The following is a 20752-nucleotide window of genomic DNA, read 5'->3' on the forward strand; positions in this document are numbered from 1 at the left end:
AGCTGCGAGAAAAGAAATAAAAAAGCCACTTGTAGAATTCAGTAATGAACCCAAAAGTGTTAGTTGCCTCATCAGCAAAGCCTAGATCCCGTCCTGATGGCCTTCAGAGAAGGAAGGGCAGATACGCACCTAGTACTCTGATTACCAATATGTAATAGGTTACAATGGAGTTAAACAATGTGGGGGAGGGAGGAATCAACAGTCTCTGAAATGAACTACCTTGTGCCTTATTGCAGAAGCTGCTGTCTGATGAGAGATTTGTATCCGTGGAAACAGGCTCAGATGAGAAGCAGCTACTAAATCAGGTGCTGAATGCCATCAAAGTGACTCCTTCCCTGAATGAAGACCTGCAGGTAGAAGTGATGAAGGTGAGTGATTTACCAATGTCAGTGCTTGCAACAGAAACTGTCTGACTCGCTCCATGGGTTTGTGAGCAAATTTAGAAGTGTCTTGGACATGTGCACGTCCTGCCAGGAATTGATCCCCTCCTTGTTGACAATGAACACTCATTTGCATTGCTATCTGAATTGTGTTAAACACCAGCTTTCATGTGTTGCCTCTTAACATAATTATCTCCCTTGTTGCTGTTACTCCATGTATATGATAGGAGGCAAATTTAAACTGCATAAAGCATTCACTCTGGTTTGAACACTTCTTTGGAAGGAGTTCAGAGATGTCACAAGGGCTCACATTTGTATGTGCTCAATGTTTGTTATGTATGCTCAGACTGAGGGTTTGCACACTCAAAACCCTGGTTGTGCCCACACACTTTTGAAAATTTGGACCACATTCTCTACCTGTTCTTTACCTCCTTTCTAAAAAATTTGATTACAAATAGTGGTTGGCCAAAGCTGGGGGGAGAGGGGGAATTTTGACTTATCTGAGCACCTGCTGGTTACCTCCAAAATATCTTTGAACTAGTGTGTGGGAGCCACCCACATTTTGTATGGTTAAAGGAAGCTTTTATTTCTAGAAATACTTGTACTGCTTCAGGATGTTAGCTATAGGAGTCAGAATGCTCAGTTGGTAGCTGCCATTGTATCAGAAGTGAGGGGGTGTCAAAAAATGACCTGTCGTGCCAACAGGCTTTCCAGTACTTCCGGCATTTCAGATGCCAGCTCATGATCCCTTATTAAAGGTACAGTAGAGCATCAACTTCAGTTAACCACATTCCTGACAGGCAAGAGTACTGTGAGGGATGGATTCCAGTCCTTTGGATGTGAATTTTATACTTGATGTAAAGAATTTCTCTTTGATATCCTCTTCCAAATAGATGCTTACTGTTAGGAGGGGAAACTCATCCAGGAGAAACTCTTTGAGGAACGTGTTCAGAGAGGCCCTTTCTGCATGTTTAAGGCACCCAACACTGCAGTGTATAGGTGCCTCATACAGAATTAAGATTTGTGAAACCATTTGTCCGAAGGGACCTGACTCATCTCTGCTCTTAGATCCAGCTACTCCTACTCATTTGCCTTATAGATTTTGTTTGCTTTTCTGTATTGCTTTGTGGTTTTCAGCACTGAATGTTGCCCCTGCTTAAAGGATTAAAAATGGCCCTTGCTAAAACTGCTCCATATTGGCCAATCGTGCAAATTGCTTCTTTTTCTGTTTTTTATTCAAAGCCCATCATTTCCTTTGTGCCCCTAGCAAAGATCATTTGTGTGTGTAGTACTCAATGCACATATACAAACTGAAGAGTGAGGCCTACCAAAGATGTGCAATTGGTGGGGGTTGTTAGGGAACTGGGTTCAACTCCCTCATTATTGGGGTAAGCCCCAGCTCTGATGCAACTTAAAGCTGGTGAGAGGGATCCTAAGCACTGATCAACTATATATCCTGCCTACTTCAGACACACTGCCTGCCTCCCTCCCTTGATATGCCCTCTGTGGTGGGAGGGGACTGGCACAGGGCTAAGAATCAACACATCTGCAAAGATAGGGGGTTCTCTTCTATCAGGGGAATTCTCTGTGACCAGTGGCAACTAGTTTCCAGCTTCCTGTGTTGTGCAAAGTGGCTGGGAACAGAGTAGGGAATCTGGCACTGTGTGTCAGATGTTTTAAAGGTCATTGGACCCTGACAGAACGTTCTTAAATGCCTAGCTTGTTGTGAAATAACTCCCAGAATATATAGTGCCACTTATCCAAAATGGTGATGTGCGGTGTGTCTCATCAGAAGTATTAGCATACATGAAATATGAAGTTCCTGACCCAAGTCACTTTGGTATGTAACATGGCAGAAAAGAAAGCATTATAATAACTTACTACACTCAATTTACATCTTTTTCTCTCGAACACCACATCATAGAATATCCTGTCCAATTTTTCTTTGGCTCTGTATCGTCCTGTGCAATGTTGAAGTAAAAATGCTTATTTTAAGGGTTTTAGAGGCCATGCAAAATTGGGCTTGCCACAAAAAGCAGGCCTCAACCTTAACTACAGAGAGGCTGGAAACCATCCAGTGTTTAGTTATTTATTATAATTTATATAACTAAAAAGACGCCTACCCAAGATTCTAGTGATCCTAACGCACCATGAACAATACAATTAAATCTCAGCAACAGTAAACCTTTAGCCTTCTTCAAAACCCCAGTCTTTTGCAGCGTGACCTGAAGGTTATCAGATTTGGGCTACTTCAATATTCTGGAGTTTTATTTTATGTAGTGCTCCGAGAAGGAGGTGATGGTTTTCAAACCCTCGGGTGCGTCCCCCAAAGGGAGAGCGCCTCAGTTTGAAATCCTCTGTGCTAAATGGAAAGCAGAAATCGGGGGCTGGGACACATGACTATGCATGCCCTCCCCCATGCATCATCTCTAAGGGGCACAGATATGCTTACTCTCCCCAGGCACTAAAATGCTTTGTTACAGCTCTGCTTCATGGCCAGAAGGGATCCTTAGCTCATCTGGTCAGACCTGCTGTATAACACCACAGAATTTCATCCAGTTACCCCTATATTAAGCCCAATCACTTATGTTTGGCTAAAGCATATCTTTCAGAAAGGCAACCAGCGTTGATGTGAAAACTTCAAGAGATGGATAACCCACTGCTTTCTGTGGTAGTTTGTTCCATTGCTTAATCATTTAAATTGGAGGTCAGGGGAAAAGTGGGTTGCCACAAAACTGGAGGCCAATTTTGAAATTTGGGCATGAATGTGTTCCTGAATTACCCTCTCATTCCTGGAGATGGTCCCTTCCAGGTCAAATTTGAAGTACCTCAGCTGGATAACGTGGGTAAACATATACTGTTCTGCTCACTTTTTTACTAGATGTAGGGATAAACAGAGGGATTAATCTCCAAGGCTGCCAATCTGGTATCGTTTCACAGTGTAACATATCATTTAAGGAAAATATTACAAACTGTTACCAAATAAATCTCATTAACAATAGGAATACCTCATTAGAGCTAACAATTAATTTATTAACTACTTAAGGTTCTCTGATAGTTGTATTTTTGCGGTGATTTTTTTGGGGGGGGCGGGGGGGTAAGGAAAAAGGAAATTACCCAAAGGATAACTGTAATTTCTGTTGGTAACAAAATACACAGCATTCAAATGGCTCAAAATGAGTAATATTAATACATTTAATTACAACAACTGTGTATTAATATTGTCTAATGTCCCCAGCTAATTGCAGTTTTTTGCATTCCTCTTGTTCTGGAGAGTTATCTGTTTTCCTTGATCTATTTTCATCATATTTTAAACTCCTACTTTTGTTACTAACTCCATCCCTGTTATGCCCTGTTTCAAAGCCCACTGAAGTCAATGAAAAGACTCTCATTGACTTCGGTGGGCTTTGGATTGTTTCATTAGGGACACAAGCACATTCCCTGCTATACACTGTCCAAAATGAAGGTGCCAAGAGGAACTCAAAGCTCTCATCTCTCATAGAGCCTGTTGCTCTGGTATGTAGCAGGATCACATCAGCACCTCTTATCTCTTCTAGGAAACTATGAATTTTAATTAAAAATGGAATTTCACTTTGCAATAAGCAAACAAGAGTAAATTAATCAAAACTCAGGTGGGGATTTGCTGGCAGTAACGTTAATCCTTCTGAAACCAACTGTGGACTGTCTCTTCGTAAAGGCCATCTCATATAGAGTGAATGCATAGGGTTTGCCAACCCTCCAGGATTGGCCTGGAGTCTCCCAGAATCAGCATTGATCTCCCGGTGACTATTGAAAGCAATTCAGGAGATTTTAATAGGATACTTTAAGAAAATGACATTACGCCATGTTGTGGGGGTGGGGAGGAAAGGGGGGAATCTACCAGAATAGCTTCAGTCAGAGTTGGCAATCCTATGAATGCATGAGGATTCCCTATCACTTCCTTCTTTAGGAGTACTGTTTCTCTTCTTGAAATCCTAGTCCTCGTTTCACTTCTCAATCATTGTGAATGTCGGAGGCCCAGTGACTGACCCATCTCTGAGTCTAACACCAGTATTTTTCCATGGACTGGTAAATGGTGATTCTTACCTAAACTTTTCTGATATTTGGCACCCTGGTGCCTAACTTGCCATTGCAAAGCTCTGAAAGTTCCACAAACCAAGGAAATGAAAGTTCCAAGACCTTTCTGGATTATGTTTGTGCAACACTAAGCATATATAGCAAATCACAAAGGCTTCTGTTAGGTTGCATATGATCTTTCTGGCCCCCTTCCTCCAACAAACTTGCCCTCAGGTCATGTGTTCTTTGATTGCCTAAAAATCTGATAATCTCCATATGGTATTGTTGTTCTTTGTCAAGAAAAAGATGCATTGATATAGTGAGCACGATACAAGGTCTATCTCAGTAATTATTCTGGCTGGGTCATTTCACACTTCTTCTCTACCTCCAACCCCCATTCTGGGCCGTGAAATATTCAGACACAGACTCACTATTGTTCCCATATTTTTAACTTAATGTAAGGTTGTTCAATCACATTTCCTCATAACAAAAACACTAAAAAGCGACGAAATCAGGAGGTAAGGCAACAACTACACCCAACACAATACTAGTCTCCAAGCATTAGTCCACTACCATCGCAAAACTAATACCCTCTCGAACATGCTCCATTCCAATTCAGCAACACATACAACTTTACGATAATCAGGTCAACGATGTATATATCTATATACAGGTGACAGTGTGGCTGGATGGAGCACTGGACTGGGGTGCAAGTCCTGGCTGTGCCATTGACTTGCTGGTGGCATTTCAGAGGTGCCTAGGTTTCCCCCTCTGTAAAATGAGCATAATGTTCCTTAGCTCCTTTGTAAAGCACTTTAACATTTACAAAGCGTTGTATAAGAGCTAGATATCCTTATGTATATGCTACTAAACTGAACCAATACTAATGACAAATGTGGTGTGTTGTATAATGAAGTAATAAATAGGTTAGTTAATGTTCTGCATTGCAGAGGTTTTCAGGCCTTTGACATGTGCACTGACTACAAGGGTGTTGTTGAATTGAAATTGCTTGTGTTAGCTTTAGGGGCCACATCTTAATTTCAATGAATTAAATGCTAGCATGCATCCGGCTTCTAGGGTTGTATGGGACTACCTTATACAGCTGGTACTTGTGGCACTGAAAGAGTTGGCAGAGAACTAGCCTAGAGTCTGAAGAGATGCTGGGAAGGCTCTTGATTAAGTTAGAGACAAACACAGACTTTTTTGTCTTGAGCTTGAAAAGCTTGTAAAATGGTTTTAGCAGTTTTTTTCCCCCTTATGAAATTAGACCATTTTACTCGCAAGATCATTTGCAGTGTTGACAAGAATACTATCGGCTAAGGTCAGGTCAGCAGTGCAGGAGGACTGATCTGCTGCTGGACAATTTCCATTTCTCTTTTTGTGATAATATTACAGGTGAATGACCAACACCTCTCTTTTCTGGGTCTGCTGGTAGCCAAAAGGAATTTAGCTCAGACCATGACCTTCTGGCTCTAAAGCAAGCAAAGCTAAATATAAAAGGAAAGTGTGTTAGACAAGAAAGCTCCAAAGAGCAAGGACCTTTTTTCTTTTCTTTTCTTTTTTCTTTTCTTTTCTTTTTTCTTTTCTTTTCTTTTTTCTTTTCTTTTCTTTTTTCTTTTCTTTTCTTTTTTCTTTTCTTTTCTTTGCTTTTCACAGAGTTTTATCATATGCAATATTCATTCTTACCACATTATTGTGACATCTATTTGTAAAATGCCAACCTTCCTAATGATTTAGTTTGCAGCCTAATTCTTTATTTTATAAGAAATTAAACAGGGGGTTCCTCTCAAAACTCTCAATGCAAAACAGACTTAATGCTCTTTTTTTAACAGTCATGGATAGAGGCTCAGTCAGAAAAATCATATATTTAAGTATGGTGCACTCGCTTCTGATCACTGGGGAGGAACAGCAGTAATGTTAAAATAGCAGGCAAATCTTTCCAGAAAGTAACAATTGGCAATTTAAGATGTGCCCATCTCTCACCACTGCTTTTGTTTGCTCTCTTTGTAATTTCAGTTAATTCAATGAGCTCTGGTACATCATGGAGAAGCTTGGGTGTGCAAAGAATGTGGGATTAGACCCTATAAAAGAATTTGGGATGGAAAACCTGAAACTACTGAGACAGATCCTACATGGGAGGATCAAGAGATGGAAATACTTAATTAAGGCCATCTCTGATGGAAAGCCGTTTGCCTGAGATAGTGTCAGTGGTGACCTTTTCTAGTATTTGAGTCATTATTTCACTCTTAGTTAATGTGATAAAGACGTTCTGGTTATAGGCTCTGAATATTTCCTGCAGCTCTAATAGGCAGGGCTCCCCATCTTCTTTTCTGAACCCAAATAAACTTATCTTCAGGCATTTAGCAGCCACTAATTGGTATATCGCATGGCATGGTTTGGAAACAAGCAGCGTTGCAAAAAAGGATACAGTTTATAAAAGGGTGTTCAGAGGAAGGAAGGGCTCTGCTGATCCCTGACTTTGTGTTGTCTACAGTGACCCGCTGTTTGATTTAGTAAAGATTAGTTTATTCCCAGCAACTCCAAACTCATATTTGTTGGTGGATTAAGTGTACTGCTCTCTGATTTGTATTATCTTTTATGTTCTATGGATTTCACTGAGGAACCAGACAATGCTCTGTTTAATCCATGCATGAGATTTAATGAACCTTTGCTAAAACTGCTTTAAGGGAACCTTTTTCTATACCTTTTTACTTACCCATTAATACAGTATTTGGGAACCAGCATTTTCTGTGATTTCAGCATTCACTTTGTCTAAATGCATAAGAGAAATCCAAAAATAGAAATTAACTTCTACAGTCATAAATTTAGGTACAGCCAGCACAGATAGACCACAGCAAATCATTCTGCCTCTAAAATACTGGTATCAGATTGAGCATTCGTAATTAGGATCCTATCAAATTCACAGTCCATTCTGGTCAATTGCATGGTCAGAGGGTTTTTAAATTGGTCAATTTCAGACTTTCTAACTGTGGGGGTCCTAACCCAAAATGGGATCATGATGGGTCCCGGGGGTGGGAGGGTGGGGGGTCCCAAGATTGCAACCCTCATTTCTGTGCTGCCTTCAGGGCTGGGCTAGAGGAGATTGGTGGAGGTGGGTAGGTGCCGGGGGTTCCTAGCTGCTAGTCCAGGCCAGTGGCAGATTAAGGCAGGGCCCCTGGCCAATTTGTGAGCCCCCGAGAAAAATGGGTGCCCCAGCCCTGGAAGAAGCCTTGGTGGCGGTAGCCCCTACCTGGTCTCCCCCAGTCCCGACAGGAACTGTGGGGGAAGAAGCCCCAAGCGGATACACTGACCCCAGCTGCAACCGCAGGGGCTGAAGCCCTGAGCTCCAGCTGGAGCCATGGCTGGCGGTTGGGGGGGGGGGGTGGAAACCTTGAACCCGGGCTGCCCCAAGCCCCAGCTGGAGAAGCGGGAGGTGGAAGCCCCAAGTATGGGATGCGTTGGCTGTAGCCGCCGGGAGCAGGAGCCACCGGGGAAGGAAGCCTCGAGCTAGAAGCTGTGGGTTGGGGGAAGGGGCCCGGGGGGGGGGGGGGGGCAGAAGCTGGGAGCCCAGCTCCTGGGCTGCTCCAGCATAGAAGTGAGGGTGTAGCACCCTCATTTCTGCACTGCCTCTCAAGGTCAATCTGATCTGCCCACCAAGAGTGGTCGTGCAGGGAAAGACAACTCCTGTCCCTCCCCAGCCCAGCCAGACTAGCAGCTAGGAACCCCAGGAAGATCACTGATGGATTGTAGTTTCCTCAGGAAGTCAGTGGTGTCTCGAAGATAGCTAGGAGTGCTGGTAGCGTAGGGCCTGAGGAGGGAGTCTACATAGCCAGACAATCCTGCTGTCAGGGTGCCAGTGCCTGAGGAGATGGGGCGTCCAGGATTCCCAGGTTTATGGATCTTGGGTAGCAGATAGAATATCCCTGGTCAGGTTTCTAGGCGTGTGTCTGTGCGGATTTGTTCTTGTGCTTTTTCAGGGAGTTTCTTGAGCAAATGCTGAAGTTTCTTTTGGTAACCCTCAGTGGGATCAGAGGCTAATGGCTTGTAGAATGTGGTGTTGGAGAGCTGCCGAGCAGCCTCTTGTTCATATTCCGACCTAGTCATGCTGACGACAGCACCTCCTTTGTCAGCCTTTTTGATTATTATGTCAGAGTTGTTTCTGAGGCTGTGGATGGCATTGTGTTCTACACAGCTGAGGTTATGGGGCAAGTGATGCTGCTTTTCCACAATTTCAGCCCGTGCATGTCGGCGGAAGCACTGTATGTAGAAGTCCAGTCTGTTGTTTCGACCTTCAGGAGGAGTCCACCCAGAATCCTTCCTTTTGTAGTGTTGGTAGGAAGGTCTCTGTGGGTTAGTATGCTGTTCAGAGGTGTGTTGGAAATATTCCTTGAGTCAGAGACGTCGAAGATAGGATTTTCGGTCACCACAGAACTGTATCATGTTCATGGGGGTGGAGGGGCAGAAAGAGAGGCCCTGAAATAGGACAGATTCTTCTGCTGGGCGCAGAGTATAACTGGATAGATTAACAATATTGCTGGGTGGGTTAAGGGAACCACTGTTGTGGCCCCTTGTGGCATGTAGTAGTTTAGTGTCCTTTTTCTTTTGTAGAGAAGCAAAGTGTGTGTTGTAAATGGCTTGTCTAGTTTTTGTAAAGTCCAGCCACAAGGAAGTTTGTGTGGAAGGTTGGTTTTTTATGAGAGTATCCAGTTTTGAGAGCTCATTCTTTATCTTTCCCTGTTTGCTGTATAGGATGTTGATCAGGTGGTTCCGCAGTTACTTTGAGAGCGTGTGGCACAATCTGTCAGCATAGTCTGTGTCGTATGTAGATTGTAATGGATTTTTTACCTTCAGTCCTTTTTGGTATGATGTCCGTCTGTTTGCATTTGGAAAGGGAGATGATGTCTGTCTGTATCTGTACGAGTTTTTTCATAAAGTTGGTGGATTTCCACTCCATACGGCTAAATTCAGTGCCTTGCATAATGATAGGTTTCAGAGTAGCAGCCGTGTTAGTCTGTATCCACAAAAAGAAAAGGAGTACTTGTGGCACCTTAGAGACTAACAAATTTATTTGAGCATAAGCTTTCGTGAGCTACAGCTCACTTCATCGGATACATGCAGTGGAAAATACAGTGGGGAGATTTTATATACACAGAGAACATGAAACAATGGGTGTTACCATACACACAGTAACGAGAGTGATCAGGTAAGGTGAGCTATTACCAGCAGGGCCGGTGGGGGAACCCTTTTGTAGTGATAATCAAGGTGGGCCATTTCCAGCAGTTGACAAGAACATGTGAGGAACAGTGGGCGGGGGATAAACATGGGGAAGTAGTTTTACTTTTTGTAATGACACATCCACTCCCAGTCTTTATTCAAGTCTAATGTAATGGTGTCCAGTTTGCAAATTAATTCCAATTCAGCAGTCTGAGCATACAAACTCAGAAGAAATTGCTGATCTCTGCTGCCAATCTGTAGTTGAGTTTCCTCTTAAATAATATATCACTTTAGTGCTTTCTTGGATTTTATTCCAATAATTTTTACTCCCTAAAACAGCTAAATTTGAGAGGCAAATAATGTTAGCAAAAAAAAATTCATATGGGCCCTTGGTGTTTGTTGTAACAGAAATGATCCCTCTCCCACTAGAAGAAGTGTGCCAAATATTTACAATGAAAAGGGAGACTATTTAAAATTCAGGTTTGAATATTTTGGTACAAACTTAAACAGGTCCATTTCACCATCAAATGAAATACATTTCAGCAAAAACAAACACTATCTTTGCTCAGAAAGGCCTGTTCCAAGCAAAAGGTGGATTTGAAACATGAAAGTCAAAATGTAATATTTTTGTGTTTTACTGCAAAAAACAAAAATTGATCAAATTTGACAGAAGAACTAATTTTGAGAGAGTGGAATCGGGGAGGGAGAGAAAAATCGTGAAATTTCACTATGTTCAGTGGATAAAACAGTGATGGATAAAGAGCTGAAGTAGATAGTGGCCTGTTTCACCATCTTACCATCTAGAGGTGTGCTGTAAATCTTTGCACTGTGGGAGATGGCCTGTGTAGCATGTGTGGTCACATGACCCCTTCCCTTGTATTCCTCATTTCAGTTGTTTACTGGCCAACTGACTGAAAATTGATGTGCATTATAGACCAAACTTTCATATATTGGTCACAGTTTTAGGGAAACCCCCTTCGACCCCTTCCCTGTGCTGTTCAAGGTACGTCTCTTTAGGTGTTGGGCCTCTAGCATTCACCTCTGCCTGGGCTGGGCCCCAAGCCCCTTTCTCCTGAGAAGGGATTCAGGCTGCAGTGCCCTGCAATCCACTGTGATGATCCCAGCAGGACTGACCTTAGAGGGACTATTTCAGAGCAGTAGTTTGCTAGGATTTAACTTTCAGGGCCAAACCAGACTTATTAGAATGGCTTTTTCACAGCTTGTACTATCATTCAGCAGTGAGCCTGAGCAGAGCAGAAAGGCACTAAAGGCTCCAATTGGCATTGTCCGTGCGGAGCCTAACGGTTCCACAGATGAATACATGGCAATCGAAGGACATGAAGAATTTTTTCCTCCATATCCAAAGAACCTACCATGAGGAAATTGGCAGTACCTGGCAAGAAAACCACACTTCATCAGTTTTACAGCCCCAGTTTGGAGTATGGATCCAATTAAATTACTGCCCCCTGGGTTACTTCTGTCTGACACATTTTCTATCCCTTATGAACCTTCTCGAACCAGCAAAACTACAAAGGAGCAAAATAAGCATTTCATGTTATTGGCTCAGAACCTCTAGAAGTTAGGTACAAAGAGTGACTGTCGCTGCTACTCCAAAACTAATTCACTGCTGACCTGGCATGGCATTTTTAATATAAGGTTAAATGCAAATGTAGGTCCGTCAATGTTTTTATGAAGCATTTTTCAGAGAAGAATGGCCTTGTTACCCATCTGTGTAAGCTTGCGGCCTGAAACACTCGCTGTGTTCAGCATTGCAGACACCTGAGACGTGGCCATTGATCAGCTATAACCGATGGAAGCTGTAGCTACAGGACTGTACCTCCCATCCCTATTATACTGCTCCCTGCTCTCTCTTGCCTTACGCTGACTGAAACCCAGTGGGGTTGCACTGGTGTGACAGAACAGCATTTGACTATTATGTGCAATGTTGGCATGTTAATATTACAATGAGAATGTCAACATTTTCATATCCTTACACTTGTGTTTGAAATGTATAGTCTTAAGATCGCATTATTTTTTCCCCATTTAATACATACCCCATGCAAAAAAATTACATCAAAAGAACATTAAGGGTGAGATTGAGACTTTACCTCTAGCCACACATGAGGGACTGCACTGAACTCCATCAGCCCAGGGAAGGAAGTGTAGCTCAGGCTCCATCTACACTGGAAAAAAGCCTTCACGGCAGTGGCTCAGAGCCCGGCTCTACAGACTCAGGCTCACAGGGCTAATGCTGCGGGGCTAAAAATAGCAATATAGACCTTACTACTCAGGCTGGAGCCTGGGGTCTGAGATCCACCACCAAATGGAAACATCTACACTGCTATTTGTAGCCCTGTAGTGCAAGCCTGAGTCTGCAGACCCAGGCTCCGAGACTGGCTCCCGCAGGTCTTTTTTTTTTTTTTTTTTTTTTTTTTTTTTTTTTTCAGTATAGACATACTGTCTGAAAGCCACAATTCATTCCCTATTTCCCATATTGCTGTGTAACCCACACTCCTTGTGGGTATGGTGCTCATTAATCTCTATGTGGTCTCGGTGCTACTAGTCGGGGACAGAGCACCACAACCAGGAGATGTGTGGGTTACAACTGTGTGGAAAGTAACTGCAGCTCATTACCATGCACCAGGTTAGCTCCACTGACCACTGTATTTAAGGGGTAGCATCCAAGTTCTAACCATTCCCCACCCACCCATTCTCTGCCCCCCTCCAGCCCAGTGTAGCTTGCTCTCCTCTTCAAGCTTTGACTGTCAGTCCACACAAAAATGAGAGAAGGGAAGTCTTATACCTCCTTACGCCCCTGTGAGACTGTATATGGGTAGGTTATAATCTAGACCTAAAGTTTTAAAATGAAGCATTCAGAAGTCAGGAAGTGACAAGTGACATTATCTGTGCAGTCTTAACTCTGCCCTTTGCGCCTATGCATTGCAATACAATCTTTTGTTACATGATTATGTACTGGGCTAGATCTTCATGTCTGGCTGAGCTATGTTTGGTGCAGGGCTACATGTGGAAAGGGAAAGGTAGCTCTAATCTATCTTTCTGGTCCTCTAATCTTCAGCCTGACTGGGGGCTGAACCAACCCCTGGTTTAATTTAGAGCAGCCCAAGAGCTTCCATAAACGATGCCAGGTGGAGTAGTACATCGGCAGTTTCTCTTTCAGCTGGGGTGAAGCCCCACGCCTGGCTTACTCAGGAACACCGCTTTCCCCAGCAGGTAGAGGGGCAGAACGAGTGACGTAGAGGTGGCTATGTCGGCTTATACTACAACTATATTAGGGGAGACTCCAGCTGCCTTGTTAGGACAACTCTCCAGAGCAGTGCAGAGGGAACAAGGCAGGGAGACAGGAACTGGCCCACTGTTTTTTCTACATGATCCCTGCTCCTTCGCTACAGATTACCTGGTCCCAGTCCAGTGCATTATCCATACCACCATTTTTCCTCTTCAGCAGACCCTTTTTCAGTCTATAACATACAATTTTGACAGGGAATGAGATGAGAGAGTTCTCGACCCCAGGCTAAGTCAACCCTGCCTCATTTTTTGTCCAGTATACACAATAAATGAGCCAAATTTTCTGGATAAAATAACACGTGATCAACTGTAATATACGATGTGTAAAGGGGCAGAGTTAAGATTTCACAGACAACCTTTGAATTTTGTCATTTCCTATTTTTTGACTGGTTTACTTTTCAGCTTTCATATTCTTATAATATAGGTTTTTGTGCATGGAAATTGCTACTGTTTTCAAAAAAGAAAAATGAAGAAATAAAGAAATTCTATCATGCTTAATAGGGCCCTACTAATTCATGGCCATGAAAAATGCGTCACAGACTGTGAAATCTGGTGTCCGTCCCCCTGTCCCCCCATGAAATCTAGTCTTTCGTGTGCTTTTACCCTATACTATACAGATTTCATGGGGGAGACCAGCATTATACAAACTGGGGGTCCTGACCCAAAAGGAGGTTGCGGGGTGGGGGGGCGCAAGATTATTGTAGCGGAGTGGAGGTATTGCCACCTTTACTTCTGCGCTGCCTTCAGAGTCTGGTGGCTGAAGACCAGCAGCTGCTGGCCAGGTGCCCAGCTCCGAAGGCAGTGCCCCCCCAGCAGCAGCACAGTACCAAACCATGCCACCCTTACTTCTGCACTGCTGCCTTCAGAGCTGGGCGGCTGGAGAGTGGCAGCTGCTGACTGAGGGCCCAGCTCTGCAAGCAGCGGCGCAGAAGAGTGGCAACACCATACCATGCCACCCTTACTTCTGCGCTGCTGCTGGCAAGTGCTCTGCCTTCAGCGCTGGGCTCCCAGCCAGCAGCCCAGCTCTGAAGATTGCGCCAGCAACAGCAGCACAGAAGTAAGGGTAGCAGTACCACAACCCCCCCCTACAATAACCTTGTGACCTCCCCCCAACTCCTTTTTGGGTCAGGACCCCTACAATTACAACACCATGAAATTTCAGATTAAAATAGCTGAAATCATGAAATTTACAATTTTTAAAATCCTATGACCGTGAAGTTGACCAAAATGGACTGTGAATTTGGTAGGGCCCTAAGTATTAGTTTAACTAATAATAAAATGCTGTGTACTATATACCAGATGCCATGGTGATGTGTGGTATAAAATCCTATAAAGTCTAGAATAGTACCAGGCAGCAAGCACAACCAATGAGTCAGCCTCCTTTGCCTCATTTGATTCACATCTTTCTATATCCCATGGAAGGAGGCGGGGCTTTGAGCCCTGCATCCCTTCATAAAAACTCTCAAGTGTAGTGTGGGAGGAGGCAGAACTCCCTACAGATTTTCATAACCCACAAATGCGGTCATAGAACCAGGAGAACATTGGTAAACCATTAAGGGATTGAATTAGAAAGGTCACTGTGTGGGCACAGAGTAATATTTTAAAGCCCTTTAACTTTCACAAATCGCTACCAGCGTTTTCTCAAACCACCAAAAACTGCATCTGCAGCCTAAGTATCTATCTATCTTCTGGCCATATTTCAAGTTTCTACTTCAAACTGTTAAGATACTTCAGCTGCTTAAGAAAAATTACCAAAAAAAAAAAAAAAGTATGATGGTAAATGTATTTTCTTTCCACTCTCACCAGTCTTGAAAGTGGTGGAACTGTTTCAGCTCAAACCTTCCAAAAAATTAACTCCTCGGCCAAGAGCGAATTTCCGTGTTTCGTCTCAAAAGGAAGAACGCTGAAAAAGTCATAAGCCACTGAAGATGACCCTTAAATTTTAGCACTTCCTAAGGTAGCTCTTTAACTTTTAAGTATTTCTGTGTGCTTCACCTATAATTAAGGCCTTAACATTAAAAATCCTGTGCAATATTAAAATATAGATACTAGGGCTGTCGATTAATCACAGTTAACTCACGCGATTAACTCAAAAAAATTACTCGTGATTAATTGTACTGTTAAACAACCGAATACCAATTGAAATTTATTAAATATTTTTGGATGTTTTTCTACATTTTCAGTATATCAATTTCAGTTACAACACAATGCAAAGTATACACTGTCACTTTATCTTATTTTTGATTACCAATATTTACGATAAACAAAAGAAATAGTAAGTTTCAATTCACCTCATACAAGTACTGAAGTGCAATCTCTTTATCATGAAAGTGCAACTTACAAATGCAGATTTGTTCTTACATAACTGCACTCAAAAACAAGACAATGTAAAACTTTAGAGCCTACAAGTCCACTCAGTCCTACTTCTTGTTCAGCCAATCGCTAAGAGAAATCGCAAATTTGTATACGTTTATGGGAGATAATGCTGCCCACTTCTTAATTACAGTGTCATCTGAAAGTGAGAACAGGCGTTCCCATGGCACTGTTGTAGCTGGTGTCACAAGATATTTACATGCCAGATGGCTAAAGATTCATGTGCCTCTTCATGCTTCAGCCATCATTCCTGAGGGCATGCTCCATGCTGATGATGCTCGTTAAAAAAAAAAGTGTTAATTAAATTTGTGACTGAACTCCTTGGGGGAGAATTGTGTGTCAGCTGCTCTGTTTTACCCGCATTCTGCCATATATTTCATATTATAGCAGTATCGGATGATGACCCAGCACATGTTGTTTGCTTTAAGAACACTTTCACTGCAAATTTGATAAAATGCAAAGATGATACCAATGTGAGATTTCTAAAGATAGCTACAGCACTCGACCCAAGATTTAAGAATCTGAGTGCCTTCCAAAATCTGAGAGGGACGAAGTGTAGAGCATGCTTTCAGAAGTCTTAAAAGAGCAACACTCTGATGCAGAAACTACAGAACCCGAACCACCAAAAAAGAAAATCAACCTTCTGCTGGTGGCATCTGACTCAGATGATGAAAATGAACATGCGTCGGCCCGCACTGCTTTGGATCGTTATTGAGCAGAACCCATCATCAGCATGGACCCATGTCCTTTGGAACTGTGGTTGAAGCATTAAGGGACATATGAATCCTTAGCACATCTGGTATGTAAATATCTTGCAACACCGGCTACAACAGTGCCATGCAAACTCCTGTTCTCATTTTCAGGTGACACTGTAAATAAGAAGCAGGCAGCATTATCTTCTGCAAAAACAAACCTATTTGTCTGAGCGATTGGCTGAACAAGAAGTTGGGCTCTTTGGACTTGTAGGCTCTAAAGTTTTACATTGTTTTATTTTTGAATGCAGGGTTTTTTTGCACATAATTCTACATTTGTAAGTTCAACTTCTTTGGTAAAGAGATTGCACTACAGTACTTCTGTATGGGGAATTGAAAAATAATATTTTTACAGTGCAAATATTTGTAATCAAAAATAAATATAAAGTGAGCACTGTACACTTTGTATTCTGTGTTGTAATTGAAATCAATATATTTAAAAATGTAGAAAACATCCACAAATATTTAAATAAATGGTATTCTATTATTGTTTAACAGCACAATTAATATTTTTAATCGTTTGACAGCCCCAATAGATACAATTGCTCTGGGAAGAATTATTTTTTATTTCCTGGTTTCTAAGCAAATAAAATAAAATAAATATAAAAATAAAATCTCAACATTGTATTAGCAAGCATTTTCTCAAAATAGAACATCATAGCTGAGGTCCTAAAACTATTTCCTCAAGTTCACCACGCATAATCCCTTTCACTTTGAAAATTTCTGGGTCAGACCCGTGGTTTTTATGTGCCTGGTATAGCCTGGCTGCCAGGCACCAGTTCTGTTCGAACGCATGACATAGAGCAGCCTTCAGGCTACCCTAAGTTTTTCCAGCTGCCCACATCTGAACAGTCATTCTAGTAGGCTCAGCCATGTCTCCTCTTTAGCAGAACTGCTACTGTTAATCGTACACCAGGTAATATGGACTCTAAACAGACCACCCCAAGCTATATTATCACATACGTACATGGGCCATATAAAAATATATTGGCACATTTTTACATAAGGGGTGTAATTGCAAATGACTTACCTTTTGATCGAGATCCATGTGACTTTCTTTTTTTTTTTCCTTATTACTTTCATATTTTTCTTGGATTCATGTAACCTCAGCTTTATTGTTTGTTTATTTGTGATCACAATAAAAAAAGAAAGAAAGAAAAGGTAGACATCCTTATAACATTTGCCCAGAGAATTGTTAGGATAATTTGGAAAGGTTCACTGACATTACTATTGTGAGATTTATTGTGTGGTATGATAAAATGATCTGAATACATCAGGAATAACTCTATCACATGTCAGAGAAATATCCAAATTAATATAATGTTTTGTCCACTATTGACTGCCTGTCAATGACAATCCCTTTCCTTACCCTGTCTTTTCTATCTCTTGCAAAATCTTTTTATTATTATTAATTGCCTTTTAAAATAAACAATATTCAATAGCATTACAACAGGAGGAAACAAATTGCTTGTTTCTCTCTCTCTCTCAAATGTGATCCCCTTTGGAATATAGACGGTTATGTCCACCCAATGTAAAGTAGCTCAATGGTTTCTTTGATCCTTTCTATATTTTAAAATTTCCCCTTTGTTGGTCTGTTTTCTGCAATTTGCCGCTAGCTATTACTTTTTGCTTCTCTCATTTTTCTTTTTACTTCTTCCTGGTTGGTTTTACTACTCTCCCAATCACCCATCTTCTTGTATTTTTAAAAATCCTATTGTCCAGCTGTCATTTGCCTTTTTATCTCTTATTATCTGTATTAGTTTCTGTTGCCGTTATAGGACCAGATTCTAATCATGCTGAATCATACCTAATGCCATGGGTGGTTTTTTGGATACTCCTACTTAGTGGAACTACCCATGCAGTACTGCTCAACATGAGGAGCGGCCCCAGAGTCTGGCTCTGAGTTTTTCCATTTGGGAATGGAATTCATTTGTCTGTCTTATAGGTTTTTCTTGTGATTGCTTTGGTTTTGCTTGTAAGTTAACTGTCATTTAATTTATGGAGTAACACGATATATTCAAGTATTGCTATAGCTGGTTAAGCAGAATACCTCATCATGGCTTTGCCAGTCAGCTTTTTATAATCCTCCCTACATTAGAGTATCGTAATTTTGAAGACAAAAGCCATTGCCAGAGCCATTAAAGAAACTTGTAAAATATCTATTAGGTGATTGCCCTAAATCACTGCCTTCCCGCCTACCGTTGTGCTACATAAGCAGAAGTTTCACACTTAAGTATTTTTCAGTGGTAGTTTTTAGTCCAGTGAATTAGTGAGCATGTTCTTCTGGGAACATTCAGAATGTCATGTGACGTTATTCCACACCAGGTACGAGTCCTTGTCTGAAACCATGGTGCATTGATAACCCAGAACACTAATTCCTACTGATAGCCAAGCCTTTCACAGCGCTGCTGATTCATGGGAAACCACTGTCTTCATCCTCCCCAGAATTAGAAGCGCCATGATGTATACAATGATCCATGTAGAGTCATTAAGGCACTTCTTCATTTCTTTTGCCCTTGTTTTCCTTACAAGGCCAGAGCAATCTGTATGACCAGACTAACAGATATTCCATCAGCTATCAAGATGTTTCCTGGTTGCGTTTCTTTGCAGTAAGGTTCATATTTATTAACAGGTATTCAGATCCTAGCACTACAGAAAACCAGTCTCCATTCCCTTCCTTTCCCTCCACCCCCGAAAAATAATAATTATTAAATTTAATACCATAGGACCCTATTGGTCTTGTGGATATGGCACTGGACTGGGACTCGGAAGATTTGGTCTAACTTCCGAGCTCTGTCGCAGACATTCCTGTGGGACCTTGGGCAAGTCACTTGATCTCCCTGGGTAACATTTTAAAAAGCACCTAGGTCTCATTGGACTTAAGTGCCTTTGGAATTCTTATCCTCTCTCACCCACTTTCCCCATCTGTAAAATGGGGGTAGTACTCACTTTCTCCCACTCATTATCTGATTGCAATGCATTTCAGGATAGAAATTGCAATTCCAATTAAAGTGACCCTCTTTTTATACAGTAAAGTCCTTCTGTAAAAAGTGACTTTCAGTGTATTACAAAAAGCAATTATTTTTTCTCTTTGCCCATTGTGAAAACCCATCTGTGCATGCTGTTTGATATTGCCTTGTAATACCATTTGTATCCTGGGCTCTGGGGAGAAAGACAGTATTTCTTGTTCCATGATGGGCAGAGCTCCACCAATAATTAAAATGAACAGTTTTTATTATGGGTCACCCATTGCTAGAAATCCGATTTGATCAGAACCTTTATAAGATAATAGAACCTGTCTGACTTTGCAGGAATCACAGCAGTAACAATATTCCTTATTTATAAGATTGTTTCTTTTCAGGCTCTCCGAACTGTGTAAAGCTCCTTCCCTTTAGCTTCTCTTCTCATTGTACTTTACTATAAACTCCCCTTTCTAATGTCCACCTTGATATACGAGAGAAGAACTGTTTTTGCTACAAAAGATGCCATTAGAAATTGCCTGGTAGTCTGTTTTACACTTTCACAGCCATTCATTGCTGAGGTAAAATGTCATGTCTCAGTGAAATGCACATTATTTCCTTTCAGTACAGAATCTGTCTGTGGTGTTTATGCTTGTGTTTAACATATTTAGTCTGTGGCTGGAGCATGTTAGATGGAGAGAAGTATATTAGCAGTGTTTTTAGTAGATCTAAATAATCATTTGTAACGCACTAATAATTTGCATTTCTATAACACCTTCCATCTGAGATCTCAAAGATCATTCATGAACTAAGCCTCAGGTAGAGAACTCTTTTTATCCCCATTTTTAGACAGCTCAGGCACAGAGAAGTTACAGGTTACCTATGACTTGGCCAGGGTCACAAAAGAAGCCTGCAGCAGGGCTGGGAAAAGAACCGGAACCCCTGACTAGTTCTGGGTTTTAGTCAAAAGCCATCTTTTCTATCTTAGGTCTAGTCTCCATAGAGTTGTAAAAATGTAGGATTGGAAGGGACTTCAGTGGGTCCTCTAGTCCAGTCCCCTGCACGGAGACAAGACTAAGTATTACAGATTCTAGTTCATCCCTGACAAGTGGTTGTCTAAACTGTTCTTAAAAACCTCCCATGGTGGTGATCCCACAACTCCCTGGGTAATTAGTTCCATTGATTAACTAACCTGACAGTTTGGAAGTTTTTTCCTAATGTCTAACCTAAATCTCCCTTGCTGCAATTTAAGCCAATTACTTCATGTCCTGTCCTCAGTGGTTAAGGAGAACAATTTATCACCCTCCTCTTTATAACAACCTTTTATGTACTTGAAGACTGATATTATGACCACCCTCAGTCTTCTCTTCTCCCGACTAAATAAACCCAATTTTTTCAATCTTCCCTTATACGTCATGTTTTTTCTAGACTCTTAATTTTTGTTGCTCTTCTCTGGACCTTTTCCCAATTTCCTGAAGTGTGGTGCCCACAAGTGAACAGAATACTTCAATAGAGGCCTTATCAGTGCTGAGTAGACTGGAAGAATTACTTTTCGTGTCTTGTTTACAACACTCTTGCTAATACATCCCAAAAGGATGTTTGCTTTTTTTGCAACAGTATTAAATTGTTGACTTGTATTTAGTTTGTGATCCACTATAACCCTCAGTTCTTTTTCTGCAGTACTCCTTCCTAAGCAAACATTCCTCATTTG

General features: G+C 41.6%; 1 protein-coding gene across 11 annotated transcripts in view; it reads left to right on the forward strand.

Moving 5' to 3' along the window:
• ARFGEF3 (ARFGEF family member 3) overlaps positions 1-20752 on the forward strand; it is a 123491-nt gene that overhangs the window by 24261 nt on the left and 78478 nt on the right. For all 11 annotated transcript variants that reach the window (XM_007058073.4, XM_043543009.1, XM_043543010.1 and 8 more), the window contains exon 4: positions 237-368. In XM_007058073.4, coding sequence (XP_007058135.2) covers positions 237-368 — 132 coding nt within the window. The remainder of the gene's footprint in view (positions 1-236; positions 369-20752) is intronic.

The sequence above is a fragment of the Chelonia mydas genome, chromosome 3 (assembly GCF_015237465.2).
Source record: "Chelonia mydas isolate rCheMyd1 chromosome 3, rCheMyd1.pri.v2, whole genome shotgun sequence".
Taxonomy (NCBI): Eukaryota; Metazoa; Chordata; order Testudines; family Cheloniidae; genus Chelonia; species Chelonia mydas.